Source organism: Carcharhinus amblyrhynchos, chromosome 19 (assembly GCF_965287045.1).
Source record: "Carcharhinus amblyrhynchos chromosome 19, sCarAmb.v2.hapA, whole genome shotgun sequence".
Lineage (NCBI taxonomy): Eukaryota > Metazoa > Chordata > Chondrichthyes > Carcharhiniformes > Carcharhinidae > Carcharhinus > Carcharhinus amblyrhynchos.
In genome coordinates, this window is record NC_137342.1 from 49,019,562 (window position 1) to 49,042,097 (window position 22,536).

At 44.1% G+C, this 22,536-nt stretch overlaps 1 protein-coding gene across 2 annotated transcripts in view; it reads left to right on the plus strand.

Annotated features, from left to right (window-relative positions):
• Positions 1–22,536, plus strand: part of camk1da (calcium/calmodulin-dependent protein kinase 1Da) — a 414,885-nt gene that overhangs the window by 389,258 nt on the left and 3,091 nt on the right. For both annotated transcript variants that reach the window (XM_080207104.1, XM_080207105.1), the window contains exons 9-10: positions 12,764–12,851; positions 15,655–15,793. In XM_080207104.1, the coding sequence (XP_080063230.1) occupies positions 12,764–12,851; positions 15,655–15,793 (227 nt within the window). The remainder of the gene's footprint in view (positions 1–12,763; positions 12,852–15,654; positions 15,794–22,536) is intronic.

The following is a 22,536-nucleotide window of genomic DNA, read 5'->3' on the forward strand; positions in this document are numbered from 1 at the left end:
GGGCATAGGTTTAAGGTGCATGGGGAAAAGTTTAGAGGAGATGTGCGAGGCAAGTTTTTCACACAAAGGGTGGTGATTTCCTGGAGTGCGCTGCCTGGGGAGATGGTGGGAGCAGGTACCAAAGTGGCATTTAAGGGGCATTTATGCGAGTACATAAATAGGATGGGAATGGAAGGGTACGCACTCCGTAAGTGCATATGGTTTTAGTTCAGTCGGGCAGTATGGTCGGTGCAGGCTTGGAGGGCCGAAGGGCCTGTTCCTGTGCTGTACTCTTTGTTGTTCTTTGTCCATTCCACATTGATGCAGGGATCTTTCTGTTAGAACATTCCACCTGTTTCCTCTCATGAACCAGTATGTTGCAGTGAAATGGGTTTGAATACCAGATACATTGTTAAACTTGAGTCAGTGTGTAGAACAGCCAACATCATTGCGAAGGGTTAGGAACGGTTCTTGGGAGTGGCGTGTGAGAGGATGGGGTCATTGGGGTTCATGGTGAAAGCAACATGCGAATATTACCGGGCGTATCTCGCGCTGTTCCTCATTCACCCTGCAATCCAACCCCGAACTGCCTCATCCGACTGATCATTGTCCACATCACAGCTCAGCCTGACCCTCCCCTGGCCCCGTAGCACCTTCCAGCAGCAATCTCCCAGGCGCCCATTGTAGCTCAGTGAGGTTTGCTGCTGCTTTGGAGTCGATAGAGTGAGAGTCCAGGACCTGAGCACAAAACTCAAGGGTGATACACTAGAGCAAGACTAAGTGGGTGTTGTTGTTGGAGGTGTCCTTTTTCATCCTGTTTGCCCTTTCGCGTGGATGTGAAAGATATCATAGAATCCCCACAGTGCAAAGAAGGCCATTCAGCCCATCAAGTCTGCACCAACTTTCTGACAGAGCATCTTGCCCAGGCCCACCCTCCTGCCCTATCCCCATTACCCCTTATATATATCCTGCTAATCCCCCTAACCTACGCATCTTGAGACACTAAGGGACAATTTAGTTGACAGTTTATTTATTTGTCACAAGTAGGCTTACGTTAACACTGCAATGAAGTTACTGTGAAAATCCCAGAATCGCCACACTCTGGCGCCTGTTCGGTTACACTGAGGGAGAATTTAACACGGTCAATGCACCTAACCAGCACGTCTTTCAGACTGTGGGAGGAATCTGGAGCATCTGGAGGAAACCCATGCAGACACAGGGAGAATGTGCAAACTCCACACGGGCAGTGACCCAAGCAGGAATTGAACCTGGATCCTTGATGCTGTGAGGTAGCAATGCTAACCATTGTGCCACCGTGCCACCCAATCCTATGGCACTATTTTGAAAAAGAGCAGGAGAATTACAATCCTGGGCAATGTTTATTCCTCAGTCAACATCATAAACCAAAAAAATCAGATTCTCTGGACATTATCATGTTGCTATCTGTTGGCAATGCTGCTATTGGTTGCCATGTTTCCTACAATACAGTCCAGTTAGGTGTTTTGGCCTTGCTAAATTGCCCCATAGTGTCCCAAGATGTATTCAGAATCCTACACTGCAGAAGGAAGCCATTCAGCCCATCGAGTCTGCACTGACCACAATCCCAACTAGGCCCTATTCCTGTAACCCCACACATTTACCTTAGCTAGTCCCCCTCCCCAACACTAAGGAGTAATTTAGCATGGCCAATTCACCTGACCTGCACGTCATTGGACTGTGCAAGGAAACTGGAGCACCTGGAGGAAACCCACACAGATACGGGGAGAATGTGTAGACTCCACACACACAGTGACCTAAGCCGGGAATCAAACCTGGATCCCAGTGCTGTGAGGCAGCAGTGCTAACCACTGTGCTATCGTGCCACTCTGCTTTTGGTTAGGGGGATTAGCAAGGTTAAATGCGGGGGTTACGGGGATAGGGCAGGAGCGTGGAGCCTGGATAAGATGCTCTTTCGGAGACTTGGTGAAGACCTGATGGACAGAACGGCTTCCTTCTGCACAGTAGAGACTCTGAAGTTCAATGGTTCTAATATAACAGTGAATACCCATCAAGCATACTTCGTTCACTGAACAATACTTTGGGATATTCTGTAGTCGTGAGAGATGCTGCATAAATTCATCTCTTTCTTCTCTGAATGCCAACCAGAGAGCATGAAGAGAGGCTGCTGATTTATTTCCCTCTCGTTGTCCTATAATTATTCTGAGACTTGTTCTCCAATAAAATGCGGGAGCACTTTGAACAGAAACAAAATCCCCCAAGAGTTCCTTCCTCTGTTAAATAAAATATTTTTTGAATTCTATTCTTTGCATCCGCTTAACCTGCTGAGAGTGGAGCTTCCAGTAACTAAATAACACAGAGAAGATATGGGTAAATGCATTGAATTTGTTGTTGAACCCTGCCTTAGCTTAGATTCTAAGCCTGTCGAGTTGGACAGAAAGCCAACATATGTATCAGACATTTCAATATAAAGACCATTGCCCGTCAGCTGAGCTGTAGCATTATGGTTGAATTCTGTATTTGACACGGACACGTATAAGACTGAACTGTGAGGCATTCCAGGATTTAAGAGTCTGCAGGTAAAGGAGTTGATGTGGTCTCCTGATGTCTGTCTGTATAACTTCCATATGACAGCTTCATGTGACTCTGACTGAAGCTATTAGATTGAGGACATTGTGGACGAATGGAATGTTTATTGGACAGGGTTGAAAGCACAAAAGCGGTTTCCAAACTGTTTGATTAAATGTGTGAGCTGGTGTTTGAAATGCCTCGACTGAGATATCCTGCTCCCGCTTTCCTCAGGCTTCAGGGTTCAGTGCCGGGATCGGAAAATCTCACACAATGTCCAAATTGCTGTCCAACATTGGGAATGCCATTTCCATACAGTATCCAGTCTTTAAGCCTGAATCATTCCCTCACCCCCCTCCCAAAGAAAGTCCATTCACATCAGCGTGAGAGCAGAACAGCACGAGATCCGATTGGTCTGTCAAAACCCGCTCCTGGCCAGCAGACCTCATTGAGTGGAGAGAGGGTCATTCCTGAACGCTACCTGGGTAGTACCAGTGGGTAATGCCAGGGAGCAGCACCCAAGTTGCTGCGTAGTTCCGTGGGTGAGGTGGTTTTGTGTGTGTGTGTGTGCATGTATGTGGGTGTGTGTCTGTGGTTGTGTGTCGGGGTGTGTGTGTGTGTGTGTGTGTGTGTGGGGTTGGGGGTGGGGGTATGTGTGTGTGTGTGTGGGGGTGGGGATGTGTGTGGGTGGTTGTGTGTGTGGGTGGTTGTGTGTGTGGATGTGTGTGTGTGTGGGTAGATGTGTGTGTGCACGTGTGTATATGTGTATGTATGGTGCCCCAACCTTCAAATTGGCTGGAGGCTCCCACTAGAGCGATATCTTGGGACCAGCCGCTTATCTCCACGTCCCTGAGGATACAGTGGAGGAAGCCACAGTTGCTGCCACTATCGGTCTTTGGCGATATTCGGGAAAATTCTACCCATGTTGTTTTAACTTTTGTCTTAAGTCCATCCTTTTGGCAGAGCATTGAACCATCTTTATTGGTATAGGGCAGGTTCCATAGCACCAAAATAATTCCAAATTCTGAAGGTTTGGCTGTTCAAAGGTTATGCTTGGATTCTCACTGTGGCATGCTGTACCATCCAGGACAAGTCCTACACCATTAATCTGTGTGCACACTGCCCCAAAATGATGGAATCAATGCTATCTGCATTCAGTGGTAGCTAGTCCTGTGGTCTCCAAAAAAGTACTTTGCCTTTGGAGTATTTATCTACCCTGAGCACTCTGCCTCGGAAAGTCAACATTTCCGTCTCTCCAGGCAGTGAAAAATACTTAGGAAATCAGAAGATTTACAAGTTGCCAAAGTTGGTTGTATCATTAACCTCCACCAATACTCCAGCGCTTAGCTTGGCATCAGACGCTGGAGGATTGTGTTAGTTTTTGGATCGTGATTCTCAGGTGCTACTACTGTGGGAATGTTCCAGAAGCTGGAACTACTGAGGCCGAGAAACCACATAATTGAAGCGGGAGAAAGTTTAGCCTCTTGTGGTTTGGTTGGTATCCCAGCTGTTGTTAATTTTCTCCGAGTTACAGTAATTGTATTCAGGCGTCAGCTAGAATTTCTTTTGTCCGGCCACTTAAGACTAATTGGTACAATATTTCTGCTCTTTCCCCTCTTTGCTGTGTAACAAACTATGTCACAGGAAATTTTATGTTGGGCCAGTGTTGTTTCAGATCTTCACATCGCTACAGAATACAGAAGCTCCTTAGAACCTGCCGCATCTTTAACGTTTCCCAGTTCTGATGAAAGGATACTGACCTTAACCTCGAGCAGGATTCTCATTCCCGTTGGCAGGAAACATGTGGCTGAGAGGCATGGTGACACAGTGATTAGCACTGCTGCTTCACAGCACCAGGGACCCAGGTTCAATTCTCGGCTTGGCTCACTATCTATGCAGAGTCTGCACGTTCTCCCTGTGTCTGCGTGGGTTTCCGCCGGGTGCTTTGGTTTCCTCCCACAGTCTGAAAGACGTGCTAGTTAGGTGCATTGGCCGTGCTAAATTCTCCCACAGTGTACCTGAACAGGCACCGGAGTGTGATAACTGGGGGATTTTCACAGTAACTTCATTGCAGTATTAATGTAAGCCTACTTGTGACTAATCAATAAACTTTTAACTTTAACTTTAGAAGAATCTCACGTTAACTATTTGAAAGAAAAAAAGGGATTACACCTGGGCTCCTTCCTATTCCTTATGGATTAGAACCATACCGGGAGGTGCGTTTACCCAATAAACCATCTCAGCAGCAATTTGATAATTGTGTTAGTCATTTCCTTAGGGTGTGCGCTGGAGAGAGAAGTCATTTTTAGCTGATGGAGGCGTCGCAATCGTGTGGAGACTCATGGGAAGGATGATCAAGATCCTTACTCCCATTGGGTAGAAATGTACGTTCTGTTTACAGTTGGCCTATTTTTAATGGAGCATCTGGAAAATAAATTGACTATATACCAGGATAGCAGGCACGACAATAAATTTGTTTAAATCTCCATTATATTGTTGCATACTTCATAGAATTTGATACTTGATTGAATTTTTCAGAAGTGTGATTGAGTGTGTGGATGAGGGAACCGCAGTTGATGTAGTTTATATGGATTTTAGCAAAGGTTTTGACAAAATCCCACGTGGGAGACTGATTGAGAAGGTAGAAGCACACGGCATTCAGGGAAACCTGGCAGGAGAATCAGACATTGGCTCAGTAACAGGACGCAAAGGGTGGTGGTCGAAGGCTGTTTGAGTGACTGGAGGCCAGTATCCAGCGGTCTACCACAAGGATCAGTGCTGGGACCCTTACTGTTTGTTGTAAACATAAACAATATGGATGATAACCTGGGCGGAATGAGTTTACAGATGACACCAAGATTGGTAGAGTGGTTAATAGTGAAGAAGAAGATTGTAGGTTACAGGAAGATATAGATGGGTCAGTCCCATGGTCAGAGCAGTGGCAGATGGTATTTAACCTTGATAAATGTGAGGTGATGCACTTTAGAAGAAGTAACATGACTAGGAAGTATTTAATGTAGGAAGCTCAGAGGAACAAATGGATCTTGGCATACTTATCCGCAGGTCCTTGAAGATGGCAGAGCAAGTGAACACATTCTCTGCCACCTTGCTTTGATCAGTCATGGCATAGAATATAAAAGCAAGGAGGTAATATTGAAGTTGTACAGAGTGTTGGCTAGGCCACAGCTAGACTACTGTGTGCAGTTCTAGTCACCTCACTATAGGAAGGGTGTGATAGCATAGAGGGGTTACAGAGGAGCTTCACCAGGATGTTGCCTAGGTTGAAGCATTTGAGCTATAAGGAGAGATTAGATTTGCTTAGATTGTTTTCTTTAGAGCAGAGTAGGCTGAGGGGGGGACATGATTGAGGTGTACAAGATTGAGAGGCATGGACAGGGTGAATAGGGATCAGCTGTTCCCCTTAGTTGTATGGGCAATTGTGATAGGGCATAGTTTGAGAGTGAAGAGCAGGAGATTCAGAGGGGATTTGAGAAGACATTTTTGACTCAGAGAATGGTGGGAATCTGGAATGCACTGCCTGGGAAGATTGTGGAGGCTGGAAACTTTACAACCTTTAAAAATGTATTTGGATGAGCACTTGAAGTGTTGTAACATTCGAGGATATGGGACAAATGCTGGACGATGGGATTAGCGTGACATTAGTGACGGTTATTTTTGGTGTGGACTCAATGGGCCGAAGGGCATTTTCTGCTCTGTATAACTCTATGACTTAATATTCTCTTTCAATCCTACCTACCCAACAAGTGTGCTACTTTCTGTAGAGAATCCTGATGGATTTTGATTTGATTTGATTTATTATTGTCATATGTATTTGTACGCAGTGAGAAGTATTGCTTCTTGCTCACTGTATCGATAAAGCATACTGTTCATAGAGAAGGAAAGGAGAGAGTGCAGAATGTAGTGTTACAGTCATAGCCAGGGTGTAGAGAAAGATCAACTTAATGTGAGGTGGGTCCATTTAAAAGTCTGATGGCAGCAGGGAAGAAGCTGTTCTTGAGTCAGTTAGTACGTGACCTCACGTTGTATTGTGTTCTCGATGGAAAAAGGTGGAAGAGAGTGTGCCGGAGTGCATGGGTCCTTGATTATGCTGGCTGTTTTTTCCGAGGCAGTGGGAAGTGTAGACAGTGTCGTGAGTGGGATGCTGGTTTGATTGATGGACTGGGCTTCATTCACAACCTTCGTAGTTCCTTGTGGTCTTGATGAGAGCAGGATCCATACCGAGCTGTGATACATCCAGAAAAAATGCTTACTATGGTGCATCTGTAAAAGTTGGTGAGAAGGCCCTCATTGAGGCTGTTAAGATTCTTGGAGAGTTAGACGTGGCAAACCCAGATCATTACTTTCAGATGCATTAAGGTGACAGGGCAGTTTATCGCCGTGATGGGCAAGTTTGAGACACGCCAGGAAGTATTTCTTTACACACACAATCTGTTGGAACCGTTTTCTGGGAAATCAGGTATTGGACCAACAAATGTGTAATGTACAAAACACGATAAAACACATGTCTCTCCGAAAGCATCTGGCTCTCACATTGCAGAGAATGGGATTCATTTCAGATTGTGTGTGTGTGTGTGTGAGTCAGGTTTAAAGAGTAGCAGTAAGGAATATTTTTAAATAGGTTCACTCAAAGCTGAACCCTTCCCAAAGGAATCTGAGTTGAGCAGCTTTTCATTAGCAGAATGTTTGGGGTGAGATAACCATAGGAAAACCATTGATTATAGCAATAGAAACCAAATCCAAATATAACCTTTAAGATGTTGTCTTTATTGGCTGACATTGAAGATTTATTTTCTACCAAGCTCCAATTACTTTAATTTTAAGCCGTATAATCAGATCGGAGTTTGTTTAATTATTCATCGCTGCTGCCTTTGCACAAGGACACAAGATTGATCAATGCAACAGGAACCTGGGGCAGTAAACAAGGCAAAGACAAGAAAATCAATGGTGCGGCCAAAAATACAATCAAAGAAGCAAGTTTCAGAAGGTTTCCAAGAGCAGGAGGCCAAGGAATTCAGAGAGCAGAGGATTGATCAGTTGGAGCGGCTGAGGTGCAAGGACTAGCTGGTGGAATTTCAGAGACATACATACAGGGTTGTCTGGCTGCTGGAGGCCACTGAAGCAGAGTGAGGCAAGGCCCTTAAAACCATGGAGAGCAAATGGAGCTGAGCAAAGCTAGAAGTGGAAATCAGCAAGGCAATCTTGGATATATTACGGTCTGTCCTTCATTGATGAAGACGAAAGGAAGGCTCACATTTAAATAGTGTTTATTTTATATCGATCGTAAATAGCTGAGGCCACAGCACTGGACGTGGCGGCACCTGCCAACCTGAAAATGACCTCTTTATTTCATAGAATTTCTACAATACAGAAGGAGGCCTTTCAGCCCATCGAGAATGTACTGACCACAATCCCACCCAGGCCCTATTCCTGTAACCCCATCCATTTACCCTGCTAATCCCCCTGACACTAGGGTTAATTTAGCACAGCCAATCACCCTGATCCACATATCTTTGGACTGTGGGAGGAAACCCCTACAGACATGGGGAGAATGTGCAAACTCCACACAGACAGTGCCTGAGGCCATAGTTGAACCTGGGACTCTGGTGTTGCGAGGCATTGATGGTAGCCATGATGTGGAGATGCCAGCATTGGTCTGGGGTAAGCACAGTAAGAAGCCTCAGAACACCAGGTTAAAGTCCAACAGGTTTATTTGGCAGCACTAGCTTTCAGAGTTTCAGGCTCCTTCTCACCTGATTTCACCAGATTACCAAATAAACCTGTTGGACTTTAACCTGGTCGTGTGAGACTTCTTACTGCGAGGCAACCACTGTGCCACCATGCCACCTAGAGTATACTTCTATACTCTATTTTCAATCCACTGCTCTGGGTCTAGTCCTGTGTTAGATACAGTGAAAATCATCATGTTTAAAACCTTGGTGTTGAATTTTCTCATTATATTAAAAGCCTGACTTTTGGAAATGTTAGCACTGTGCTGAGATCTTTCCATGAGCAAAGTCTCGAATACTGGGGCTTGCTCTTTGAAATATCCCAGGTTATCATTAACAGGAAGAATGGATAATGAATCGGAAATGGCAAGACAGCAAAAGATGTTTACAGTCTTACATTAGGGACAAGGGTTCAGTGGACCGTTAAGAGATTTTAATCATAAATACTGGGGACTGCATGCCATGCACGTGGCACTGGCAATTATTGACACACAGGGCTATGGAGAAAGAACAGGGGAGAGGGACTAATTGGATAATTCTTTCAAAGAGTCGGTATGGATACGATGGGTCAAATAGTCTCCTTCTGTGCTGCTCCATTCTATGGCTCTGTGCAAAATGAAGGAATCTGATTATCAGGAACAACTCTGGTGAACATTTGCAGAACAAGAAGCTAACAAACGATAACTAAGAGGGAAGTATCGCTCCTCTCTCAGCTTCTTTGAGGGAAAAACGCGAGGCATTCCTGTAGCATAACACACCAAGACTTTGAAAAGACAGCTGACAAAATCCCTCGTGAAAGTCTCTAATTCACAGCTGTGGGAAGTCGGGGTATGAAGCAAGACTGAAGAAATGTGGGCTTTTCAGTCTGTCCCACGTCTGAAATTTGACCTTGGGTTTAGATAGTGGACAGTATGGAACTGGTAAAGCTTATTTTAAGTTAACTTGTCAGTATAGGATGTGAGTTCTAGGTTAAAAAGAGGGACGGGATTTTCCAGTCACATCTGCCCAATATTGGAAATTCCCATCTGAGGTCAATGGAACTTTAAATGGTCTGTCAAAGTGTCCGTCCCACCCGTAACAATTCCCTAGTTAGCCTTGAGAAGGAGGTGAGGAGCTTCCTTCTTGCACTGCGGCAGACCATGTGGTGAAGATTGAGCAGCATGCTTCAGGATTTTGTCCCAGTGACGGTGAAGGAGCAGGGATACACAAGTCCGTGTTTGACCTGGAGTGGACCTTGGAGTTGGTGATGTTCCCACTGGAGCTGCAGTCATGCTCCTTCTCATGAGGATGGTACACGGTCGGCGGGACTGGAAAATTTACCCCCAGGGTATTCTGTAAATTCGTGAGCAATAGTTAAAAAGCACTTCTTCACACTCACTGCACACGCAAAGACACTCGCACATACTCAACACAACCCTACCACAGCAACCTCTGCAAGACGTGCCGGATCATCGACACGGATCTTCACACGTGAGAATACCGTCCACCAGGTACACGGCATATACTGCTGCAACTCAGCCTAAGTTGTCTACCTGATACGCTGCAGGAAAAGATGTCCCGAGGCATGGTACACTGGGGAGACACTGCAGACGTGACAACAACGGATGAATGAACACCGCTCGACAATCACCAGGCAGGAGTATTCCCTTCCGGTTAGGGAACACTTCAGCAGTCACGGACATTCAGCCTCTGATCTTCGGGTAAGCATTCTCCAAGACGGCCTTCACGACACACGACAACACAGAATTGCTGAGCAGAAACTGATAGCCAAGTTCCGCACACGTGAGGACGGCCCCAACCAGGATCTTGGGTTCATGTCACACTATCTGTAACCCCCATGATTTGTCTGGGCTTGCAAAATCTCACTAACTGTCCTAGCTGGAGACAATACACATCTCTTTAACCTGTACTTAACCCTCTCTCCACTCACATTGTCTGTATCTTTAAGAATTGATTACCTGTAAAGACTCGCATTCCAACCATTATTTTGTAAATTGAGCTGGTGTCTTTATATGCCCTGCTTGTGAACAGAACTCCCACTCACCTGATGAAGGGGCGGTGCTGCAAAAACTTGTAACTTGTACTACCAAATAAACCTGTTGGACTTTAACCTGGTGTTGCAAGACTTCTTACTATGCTTACCCTAGTCTAATGCTGGCATCTCCACATCCTGTCTACATCAACAGGTCGAAGTAGAACAGGTGTTCCTGTGCATGTTAGCAAGTGGGCATGAGAGCTTCAAATTTTTAGGTGTCCAGATCACCAACAATCTGTCCTGGTCCCCCCATGCTGACACTATAGTTAGGAAAGCCCACCAACGCCTCTACTTCCTCATGGCATGTCAGCTACAACTCTCATCAACTTTTAAAAGTACACCATAGAAAGCATTCTTTCTGGTTGTATCACAGCTTGGTATGACTTCTGCTCTGCCCAAGACCACAAGAAACTACAAACAATCGTCAATGTAGTCCAATCCATCTCGCAAACCAACCTCCCATCCATTGACTCTGTCTACACTTCCCGCTGCCTTGTCAAAGCAGCCAGTGTAATTCACACCCTGAATATTCTCTTTTCTACCCTCTTCTGTCGAGAAAGTGAAACAAAAGTCTGAGGTCACACTATCAACTGACACAAGAACAGCTTCTTCCCTGCTGCTGTCAGACTTTTGAATGGACCTGCCTTGCATTAAGTTGATCTTTCTCTAAACCCTAGCTATAACTATAACACTACATTCTGCACTCTTTCCCTTTTCTATGAACGGTATGCTTTATATAGCACTCAAGAAACAATACTTTTTACTGTATGTTAATACATGTGACAATAATAAATCAAATCAAGTTCAGTGTTGAGATAAACAAGTGTTTGCGTTACAGGTAAGTGACCTGTCGTCAGAACTGTGGCAAAGGTTAGAGGCGTGACAGGTTTTAAGCAAATACAGAGGTAGCAAGGGAGGGAGGGATTTGAGTTAGTTTCCTGACTGTAAGTAAACCTTGGTATATTTAAGCATTGTGAAAGTGCACGAATGGCTTTTAAATAGTAGAATCAATGGTGACTTAACATCTAAAATCTTTGCTGCTCCATCCCCTCAGCATTTTCATTTCAATTAGCAAGCGGGCATGAAGGGCTGGTACTCTAACCTGTGCCTGGCACCCATCCCAAACATTATAACAAAACCAGATTAGCTGTGATTGATTTTGTTCTTGATTGTGGAATGTGTCTGGTATATAACGACTGTCTCAGTGCACTTTGCACTTTGATGAAGTATTCTAGTTTATAGAAGTTGGCCAGTGAGTGAGTCCTGCCTGTTTCCTCTTCGAATCCATGCATTCACAGAACAAGGGCAGTGATTGCTCTTGATTGAGAAGGTAGCTCATTTCAGAGGGCAGATCAACCACTTTGCTGTGGTGTCTGGAGTCACAGATAAGTCTGGTCCAATTAAGTATGATAGATTTCCTTCCCTAAAGGGGCATTAGTCCACCCGGTGGGTTTTTACAACAATCTGGTAGCTTTATGGTCTTTGTTACTGAGACTGGTTCATAATTCCAGATTTATTATGTTATTAAATTTACATTTCTCCAATTGCCATAGTGAGATTTGAACTCGTGTCTCTGGAACATTAATCTAAGCCTCCGCATGACTAGCCCCATAACAGCCACTATGATACCATATCTGTTGAAACCAACAGAAGTCAAAACTTCCCAAAGAGCAAGTGAGATAATTTTGTGTGTTAAGTGTAAGCAATGATAACTTGCTCAATCCTCTGTCGTTCATTCACTTACCTTCCTCTCCGAGCGTGAATACAGGATGGGTCAGAGGAAATATCCTGGAAGGAAAACTGGAAAAAAGGCTTTGCCTTAATTGCAGAATCACAGAATTGTTACAGCACAGAAGGAGGCCATTCAGCCCATCAGTTCTGCACCTAGCACTGCACCCAGAGCCATCCCTCACCTTTTACCTCGAACCATTATCCCTTTAGATAATGATGCAATTCCCTCTGACACGCCTCAATTGAATCTGCCTCCATTACAGTCTCAGGCAAGTGCATTCCAGGGATGGGATTTTTCCCACCCCAAGACTAGAAGTTCCCTTCTGAGGTGAATGGACTTTTAAGTGGTCCGTCAAATTTCCTTCCCAGCCGTGACAATTCCCACAGGAAGATTCAACCCCTCAGATCCTAACCACTCGCTGTGTGAAAAAGTTTCTCCATCGCTTCTTTTGCCAAATTCCTTAAATCTGTGCTGTTTGATTCTCTATCCTCCCACCAATGGAAACAGGTTTTCTCTCTGCTCAGATGCCTCATGATTTTGAACACCTCGAGCAAATCTCCTCTCAGCTTTCTCTCCTCCAGGAAAACAGTCCCGACTTTTCCAACCTATCAACATAACCGATAGAATTTAGCCAGAGTAATGCTGATGCCCATGACGTACACAAACTTTATTTGGTATGATTAACCCACGTTCTTTGTTTTTCAGGATTGCCGGAGACACGGCATTGAACAAGAACATTCACGAGTCCGTCAGTGCGCAAATCAGGAAGAACTTTGCAAAGAGCAAATGGAGGGTGAGCAGATACTGATTTCATACCACAGAGAAATAGAACAAAGAACAGGACAGCACAGGACGAGGCCCTTCAGCCCACCAAGCCTGCACCAGTCACGCTGTCTTGTTTAGACCAGCAGCCTGTAACCTCCTATTCCCCGTCTGTTCATGTGTCTATCTGGATAAGTCTTAAATGTCGCTAATGTATCTGCCTCAACCACGTCACTTGGCATTGCATTCCAGGCTCCTCTGTATAAAACAAGTCCCCCGCACGTCTCCACTGAACCTTTCCCCCTTTGCCTTGAACTTGTGCCCCCTTGTAATTGTCATTTCTGCCCTGGGAAAAAACTTCCAACTGTTCATCCTATCTACACCCCTTTATGAAATTTCACAAACTCCTATCAGGTCACCCCTCAGCCTTTGTCTTTCCAGAGAGAACAATCCCATTTATCCAATCTCTCTTCATAGCTAATATCCTCCATATCAGGCAACATCCTGGTAAACCTTTTCTGTACTCCCTTCAAAGTCTCCATGTCCTTCTGGTGGTGTGGTGACCAGAATTGGACACGTTATTCCAAATGTGACCTAACCAATGTTTTATACAACTGTAACACAATGTGCTAACTTTTATACTCAATGCCCTGGCTGATGAAGGCACACATATAAGAGGATAATGCATTGCATATAAGAAGATAATCTGTTTAAAAATGACAAATCACAGTTAATGGTCCATTATCTATCTGCCCAACTTCCAGGGTCTAACCTGCCTCAGCTCACAGATGGCCAGTTTGATGCTGGATCTACATTCAATTTTAATACATGCCGATTGTCATATTCCAGGATTCTCCACCACCTTTCCTTTATCAGTAAGCTCCGTAATAACGGATAAAACATTCTGTGTTACCGAATGACTAAAGTGTGCAATCTGTCTTATTTACCATCTGGTGAAACCAAAGTCCAGTTTGACTTGTGAAGCCCTGAGAATGGTGATGTGTCTACTGGAGATTTTATCGGACGCCCAAATAGGTTTTGTGTCTATTCGGAAGATGGAAAATGTGTGCAACAGCAACAACCTGCATTTATATGGCACCTTTAACAGCATGAAATGTCCCAAGGCACTTTGTAGGATCCTGCATGGCCACGGATAGTGGAGCAATTAACCGCCCAACTGCTTAGTTCCCACACAGAGTCTTGTTATGAGCAGGGAGTAGAAGGAAACTCAGTGGGTCAGGCGCACAACTGTCTTTCAGGCTTTCAGTGTGGCTCACACTTCACCTTCAGCTCAGTCTGGGGTTTGGGTGTGTGGCAAAGGCTTGATGTGATGAAAGAAGAGAAATTCAGATAGGAAAGTAGCCCAAAGTGGCACGGAAACATCACTGAAACATTCAAGAGGATCTGACTCCAGGTTGAGGATGATTACTTTGTTCAAGGACTGGGCCCAGCGATCTGCTCCTTCAGATGAATAACTTTAACCTGGGTGGATGGTGACACAGTGATTAATACTGCCGCTTCACAGCACCAGGGACCCGGGTTTGATTCCCAGCTTGGGTCACTGTCTGTGTGGCGTTTGCTTGTTCTCCCCATGTCTGCATGGGTTTCCTCTGGGTGCTCTAGTTTCCTCCCACAGTCCATAGATGTGTAGGTTAGGTGTATTGGCTATACTAAATTGTCCCTTAGTGTTCCAGGATGTGTAGGTTAGGGGGATTAGCTGGGTAAATACGAGGGGTTATGGGGATAGGGCCTGATTGCAGGCTCGATGAGCCAAATAGCACTGTAAGGATTCTATGATTCTATGAACCTTGGCTAATTCCATTCTTTTTGACTGCAGCAGACCCACTATTGTTTAGTTTTATTCTTTTCATGGGATGTGGGCACCGCGAGCTAAGCCAGCATTTATTGCCGATCTCTAATTGTCCTTGAGAAGGTGGTGGTGAGCTTGCCTTCTTGAATCGCTGCAGTCCATGGGGTGTAAGTACAGCCACTGTGCTGTTAGGGAGCGAGTTCCAGGAATTCCACCCAACAAGAGTGAAGGAACGGCGATATGTTTCCAAGTGGGGATGGTGAATGACTCAGAGGGGAACCTCCAGGTGGTGCTGTTCCCTTTTGCGTCTGTTGCCCTTGGCCTTCTAGATGGTAGAGATCACAGGTTTGGAAAGTGCTGTCTAAGGAGCCTTGGCAAGTTACTACACTGCATCTTGTAGGTGGTGCACATGCTGCCACTATGTGTTGATGGGGGAGGGAGTGAATGTTTAAAGTGGTGGCTTATGTGTGTCAAAATTATTATCCCAGCCTCTACCATGGAATGACCCAATTCTTATAGTACAGGAGGAGGCCACTTGGCCCATCGAGCCTGGACTAACAAAAGGTTCCACCAGGCCCTTTCCCCATAACCCCAGGTATTTTATCCCCTAATTCCCCTGATATTAAGGGGTAATTTAGCATGGACAATCTACCTAACCCGCACATCTTTGGAGTGGGAGGAAACCAGAGCAGTCGGAGGAAACCCACGCAGACATGGAGAGAATGTGCAAACTCCACACAATGGCCCTAGCCGGGAATTGAACCCAAGCCCCCGATGCTGTAAAGCAGCAATACTAACTACTGTGCTACCATGCCGCTGCAATATTATTGCACAACATAGGGAGTAAATCTTCCTAATAGTTTAAGATGAATTTTCTAATGGAACATAGCCACTTGGCTCTCTACCGTTTGCAGTTTATTCTGCGTCCCTCCCCTCCTGTAATAAGATGTACAGTTTCAGAGATTTGAACTTAAACTGTTTTCCTTCTTTCATGTTTTGGAAATAAATTGTCTTCATTTTGCAGCAAGCGTTTAATGCTACAGCTGTTATAAGACACATGAGGAGATTGCACCTGGGCAGCAGTCTGGATGGATCAAATTTGAATGCACAGACGAACCGCAAACCTAGCAATCCACTACCAGATGTCTCAGCTCGTAAAGATTGTAAGTACTTTGCAAAAAAAATCACATTTATTGGAGGGGGAGGGAAGAGTTTCTCCAGGCTTACTGACTGCTTTAAACTTCAGGCTAAATTCCATTATGTTTTTTAAAATTAATTTATGGAATGTACACATCGCCAGGCCAACATTTATTACCCATTCCCCAGTGTGGAATTTGTGCTTCCGAGTCACAGTTTTCCAGAATATATTTTGACAGGAAGACACGGACAGGAACGTTTCTTGATTTGCCGGCAGATACTCAGCCAGTGAGAGGTGACAGCAGGAGTGTGGGTGCAGTGTACACCCCATCTTCAGCAGATAGAGGATAGTGAACAGCACACACCCAAATTCCCAAAATGCATCCCGGTATCCGGGAGCTTTGCTGGAGGAGGATCATCAGCAAATCAGCGCTCTAATGTTTCACGGGTACAACTCCTGTCACAACCACAATTTATTAAAGTGGTCCATGGGCAAAAAGTGTGTGTGTGTGTGTGTGTGTGTGTATATGTGTGTGTGTGTGAGTGAGTGTGTATATGTGTGTGTGTGTGAGTGAGTGTGTATATGTGTGTGTGTGTGAGTGAGTGTGTATATGTGTGTGTGTGAGTGAGTGTGTATATGTGTGTGTGTGTGAGTGAGTGTGTATATGTGTGTGTGTGAGTGAGTGTGTATATGTGTGTGTGTGAGTGAGTGTGTATATGTGTGTGTGTGTGAGTGAGTGTGTATATGTGTGTGTGTGTGTGTGTGAGTGTGTATATGTGTGTGTGTGTGTGTGAGTGAGTGTGTATATGTGTGTGTGTGTGTGTGAGTGAGTGTGTATATGTGTGTGTGTGTGTGTGTGAGTGAGTGTGTATATGTGTGTGTGTGTGTGTGTGTGAGTGAGTGTGTATATGTGTGTGTGTGTGTGTGAGTGAGTGTGTATATGTGTGTGTGTGTGAGTGAGTGTGTATATGTGTGTGTGTGTGAGTGAGTGTGTATATGTGTGTGTGTGAGTGAGTATATGTGTGTATGTATATGTGTGTGTGAGGGTGAGTATATGTGTGTATGTATATGTGTGTGTGAGGGTGAGTGTGTGTGGGTGAGTGTGTGTGTGAGTGAGAGTGTGTATATGTGTGTGTGTGAGGGTGAGTGTGTGTGTGTGAGTGAGTGTGTATATGTGTGTATATGTGTGTGTGTGAGTGAGTGTGTATATGTGTGTGTGTGAGTGAGTGTGTATATGTGTGTGTGTGAGTGAGTGTGTATATGTGTGTGTGTGTGAGTGAGTGTGTATATGTGTGTGTGTGTGAGTGAGTGTGTATATGTGTGTGTGTGTGAGTGAGTGTGTATATGTGTGTGTGTGTGAGTGAGTGTGTGTATGTGTGTGTGTGTGTGAGTGAGTGTGTGTATGTGTGTGTGAGTGTGTGTGTGTGTGTGAGTATATGTGTGTATGTATATGTGTGAGGGTGTGTGTGTGTGTGTGTGAGTGAGTGTGTATATGTGTGTGTGTGAGTGAGTGTGTATATGTGTATATGTGTGTGTGTGTGAGTGAGTGTGTATATGTGTGTGTGTGTGTGTGTGAGTGAGTGTGTATATGTGTATATGTGTGTGTGTGTGAGTGAGTGTGTATATGTGTGAGTGTGTGTGTCTGTGAGTGTGTGTGTCTGTGAGTGTGTGTGTCTGTGAGTGTGTGAGTGTGTGTGTGTGTCAGTGAGTGTGTGTGGGCGTTTGAATGTGTGAGGGTGAGTGTGTGTGTGTTTGTATGTGTGGGCGTGTGTGTGTGGACCCAGCAGGCATGCTTTAAACCTTAAAAAGGTTCACTTCTTACAAAAAACTACTGCTGAAAGTTACTTCAATAAAAGCAACAAAATAAATAAGTAAATTACAGACACAAAGATTAAAACTCAGAAAAAGAAAGTGATCCCAACTTGAGATTTCCAATCAGTTTCTGCTTGAATCCCTTCTTTCTAAAGTGAAGGGGCTGAAACCCAAGGTTCAGTTCAGCAGCTGTGATGCTTCTGTAGTTGAAGAGTGGCAATTTGCCTTTCCAGGAGGACTCAGGAAACAGAGCAGCTCCTGGGAGTGGATGGTTCTGATCCACTCCAGCCTGATTTAGCAGCATGACAACTGTTTTGAGAAAGTTTCCTTGGTGTCTCCCTGTTGAGAAGCCTCATGATGTCCAAGATGCTTCCGTCTTATAGAATGTAATCCAAAATCAGCTGCTCCCACACTGAGGAATCATGCTTCCATATTAATGATAAGACAATCAACAGCCTTTCCCCCACTGAGGATTCTTTGTTTAACTTTTCATTCAGGTCCTTGTCAGTTCATTGTCTTTGTTCTGTAAGCAGGCCTGCAAGCAGAGGGATCTTATTCTCAGTTGTTAAACACGCATTGGGAACCCAATTCCAGCCGCACTGGCCCCGAAACCGGAAGATCCCACCCAAGGTCAGTGGACCTTCTCATGGTCCGCCCCTCGCCCGCTCCGATTCCCGTGATGGGCAGAACCCGGAAAATTCAACCCATTGAATTTCAAAAATGTCTTTTGTGACCCTTCTTGGGGTAAACAGTCTGATAGGGTTTGGAACCCACACAAACATTTGCCAAGTTGTCTGTCCATACATCCCTATTCCCTAAGCATTTTAGAAGTTTCGTTTTAGCAAACACCTGCTTTTCAAGCAGTTGTTCTTACAATCCACAACTGCATATTTGATTCATTAATGAGTGGCACAGTGGTTAGCACTGCTGCCTCAGAGTGCCAGGGACCCGGGTTTGATTGCCGGCATTAGATCACTGTCTGTGCGGAGACTGCACATTCTCCCCGTGTCTGTATGGGTTTCCTCCGGGTGCACCAGTTTCCTCCAAAGATGTGCGGGTTAGGTGGATTGGCCATGCTAAATATCCCGTTAATGTCAGGGGGACTAGCTAAGGTAAATGCATGGGGTTATGGGGCTAAGGCCTGGGTGCAGACTCGATGGGCTGAATGGCCTCTTTCGGCATTGTAGAGATTCTGTGATGCTAGTGAGACACTCTAATCTTTTAGACTGCTACAACCCTTCTCCTATTACGGACACAAGGCCTGATCTAATAATTTCCACACAATAGTGTCAGGTTAAGCACATTATAAGTGAGCCATTCCCCATTAAAAATATACACATGCATGCCACCAAATACAAACTGGAAGAAAACCATCTGATGGGAAGGCAACAAGTAAATAGAGTTTTCAAATTGTATACAAAATAGCTTCCAGAATGTCCTGGTCAGTGAATACACTGACTGGTATAGTATTGATTAAATTGCGTATGCTTATAAAACTCCTTCCGGACAGATCTGGCAACATAACTGAGCCTCAATCCTGGACCTCTCCAACACCCAGTGACTAGGGTACAGACTGATTACAGCGCAGAGTGAGATATTGTGGGTCCCTGTTTTTTTCTTTAGTTAGTGCCATTTCCCTCCCTATTCCCGAGAAAGCCCCAGTTTCGTTTCCCTTCAGATGCTTATCCAATTCCCTCACATTATCTCTGGGCCCTCTTGTTATCAACCCTTCATCAATTTAAAAAAAAATCTCTTTCAATTTACCTCATCTAAAAAAGTGGCGGTTTTTAGCACTTTTATTAAATTTCTTCTTACCCTTCTCTATTTTAATGAAAATAGTTGTGCCTTTTCCAAACTCTCCCCGTGACTGCGATCCCTTATCCCTGAAATGATTTTTTTTTAATTCATTCATGGGACTTGGGTGTCAGCGGCTGGCCAAAATTTATTGCCCATTTCTAGTTGCCATTGAAACTGAGTGGCTTGTTAGGACATTTCGGACAGCAATTGAGAATCAATCACATTGCTGTGGTCCTGGAGTTACATGTAGGCCAGACCAGGTAAGGACAGCAGATTTCCTTCCCTAAAGAACATTAGTGAACCAGATGGGTTTTTTTTCGACAATTGTTTCGCAGTCATCAGTAGATTCTTAATTCCAGATATTTTTTATTGAATTCAAATTCCACCATCTAGCATTACGGGATTCAAACCCAGGTCCCCCAGAACCTCAGCTGAGTTTCTGAATTAGTAGCCTAGTGATAATACCATTAGACCATTGCCTCCCATAGTAATTTTGGCCTGATTTCTTGCCAAGGCTGTCATGTCGCTATTATTTCACTGGTTTTCTTGGTAATTACTTTCTGGCTAAACTCTGACAAGACTGCTTCAATACATCATTGGCTTTTGGCAGGTTATAAGTTATTGCGTTCCAGAATGTTGAAATACAGAGCGCAATTTTTCAAAGTCCATCCACCGTGTGATGTTTTCCCAATTGTTCCTAGAGCCTGCACTATTCTGCTTTTTGTCTCATGGTTTCTTTGGCATGGCAGGTAATATAAATGGTAATTACAGTCCTGTTTTTCAAAAGCTTGCAATTTTCACCAAAATCAAAACCTGATGTTGATGCATGGTGTTCTGTGTTAGAGTGAGAATGTTTCTATTCTAATCATCTTCCTGTATTATTCCAGTAAAAGGAACACTGTAGCCATAAAACTTGTGTTGCTCAATTTTTAATTGGCCAGGGAGAGAAATGGAATTACACCATTTTAACAATAGCTGCAAGTATTATAGCAATGAATTTGTGTGCAACTTACCTTTGTTTGGGTCCTGAACTAGAATCCCCAGTTAGATTAGGACACCAGACAATATTCCAACAAATTTTCTATTTTTGCAAATAGTGAGGACAGGATGCTTCCTTCCAGGAGTAATTCCATCAACAAATTAGGGACATTTTATAGTAAAGCAAACTTTATTTAATAACACAGTTTGACTATAACTCTAACAAATGAAGCAGCTTACTATTAACAGTTGAACAATATTTAAAAATGAAAGGAAACAACTCGAATTTCTAATTTATGTCTGTTCCAGTTCCAAATGAGCATCATTACTCTTACAGACTCAAAAGCCGCCTTAAATATAGTTAGCAACCATAAATCTACTTGCTATAACAAGTGTAATCAGCCTTGAATCTTTCAGAGAAGGAGAATGAGTTCCAGCATTTTGCAGATCACCTCTGTCTTTAAGCAATTCCCAGGCAGAACTAAAAAAATCTGTTTCTGTACTACAAGCCTAGCTCTTCCCATTAACCACAACATCACATGACCCTGTCTACCTAAACCCACCTTCCATCCCTTTATTCCAAAGCCCCAGGGGAAATCTCCTTCTATAAACAAAAATCCATTTGCTTTATCCTAGTAAACACTATGACTAAAATGAATAATAATCCTGCTCTCCCCACATCTGAGCTAAATGTTTTCCAGACACACCAACTGCCAAATAAAGCCAAATCTGTGAACAGTCCCCTTAAATATAAACATATATAGATAAAATAGCAATAGTACACTATCATCACACATTGTATTAATTTTTATAATGCAGTCATTTTAATTTTTGCTACTGATGTATAATGAATAAGATTTGCCATCCATGATACACTGCTCCCCCTTCAACTTGCAATTCTGTATTGTAATTTGTTCAATTGTTCTGTGTTTGATTATGTGAATCTGCTGTTTATTTGTGCACACTGTGAGTGATTGATTAAGCCTGGGTGTGGATGCAGAGAAATGTAACCAAACTGTAGAATTTATAGGAAGGTAGTGTTGTAAATATGGAGCAGACATTTCAAAGCACTGTGCACAAGCTGGTGTGTCATCTTGGCATTGCTCCAAGATATTAGTATACAGCACATTTGACATGGGGAACATGATATTTCTATGGATCTAAGAATTTGCGGTGACTGTAGAATTCCCTCGAGATAAGGTTGGAACTGAGAGTAAATGCAATTTACACAATTTCTGGTCATAAGGTCCAAGCGTAACACTTCCCCAAGGATAGGGACATATGAATGTAGTTGGAACAAAATAAACAAGCCAGCCAACTGGGATTATTATTGTGCACATAGTTGTTGGGAATGTAAAGTGATTACTACTGTACCCATGGGGTGAAGAGGGTCAGAGATCAAGCGTCAGCATAAACTGAACGGACAGGAAGAGTACCAGTGGGAGGACTGGGAGCAGAAGACCGGGAGCACAGTGGTTAGCACTGCTGCTTCACAGCATCAGGGACCCAGGTTTGATTCCCAGCATGAGTCTGTGTGGAGTTTGCATGCTTTACCTGTGTCTGCGTGGGTTTCCTCTGGGTACTCCAGTTTCCTCCCACATTCTGGAAGACATGCTAGTTAGGTGTATTGACCTGAACAGGTGCTGGACTGGGGCAACTAGGGGGATTTCACAGTAACTTCATTGCAGTGTTAACAGAACCCTTACTTGTGACTAATAAATAAGCGTTAAACTTTAAAAAGTGTTGGAATGAGTTTATCAACACTCCTGTTTCATTATTTTCAACATCCACCATCTCTCCTCCACTTTGTACATTTCTCTGTAACTTTGGCTAGTACAGTAGCACAGAGGTTAGCACTGCTGCCTCACAGCTTCAGGTAACCAGATCCAATTCTGGCCTCAGGTGACTGTCTGTGTGCAGTTTCCATGATCTCCCCATGTCTGCTTGGGTTTCCTCTGGGTGCTCCAGTTTCCCTCCACACTCCAAAGATTTAAATCTAAAAATTTAGGAAAATTATTTATTAGTGTCACATTTAGGAGGCTTACAGTGACGTTACTGTGAAAATGGAAAGATATGCGGGTTACGCTGATTGGCCATGCTAAATTGTGCCTTAGTGTCAGGGTGTTAGCGGAGTAAATCCCTAGGGTTACGGGATAGGGCCTGGGTGGGATTGTTGTCTTG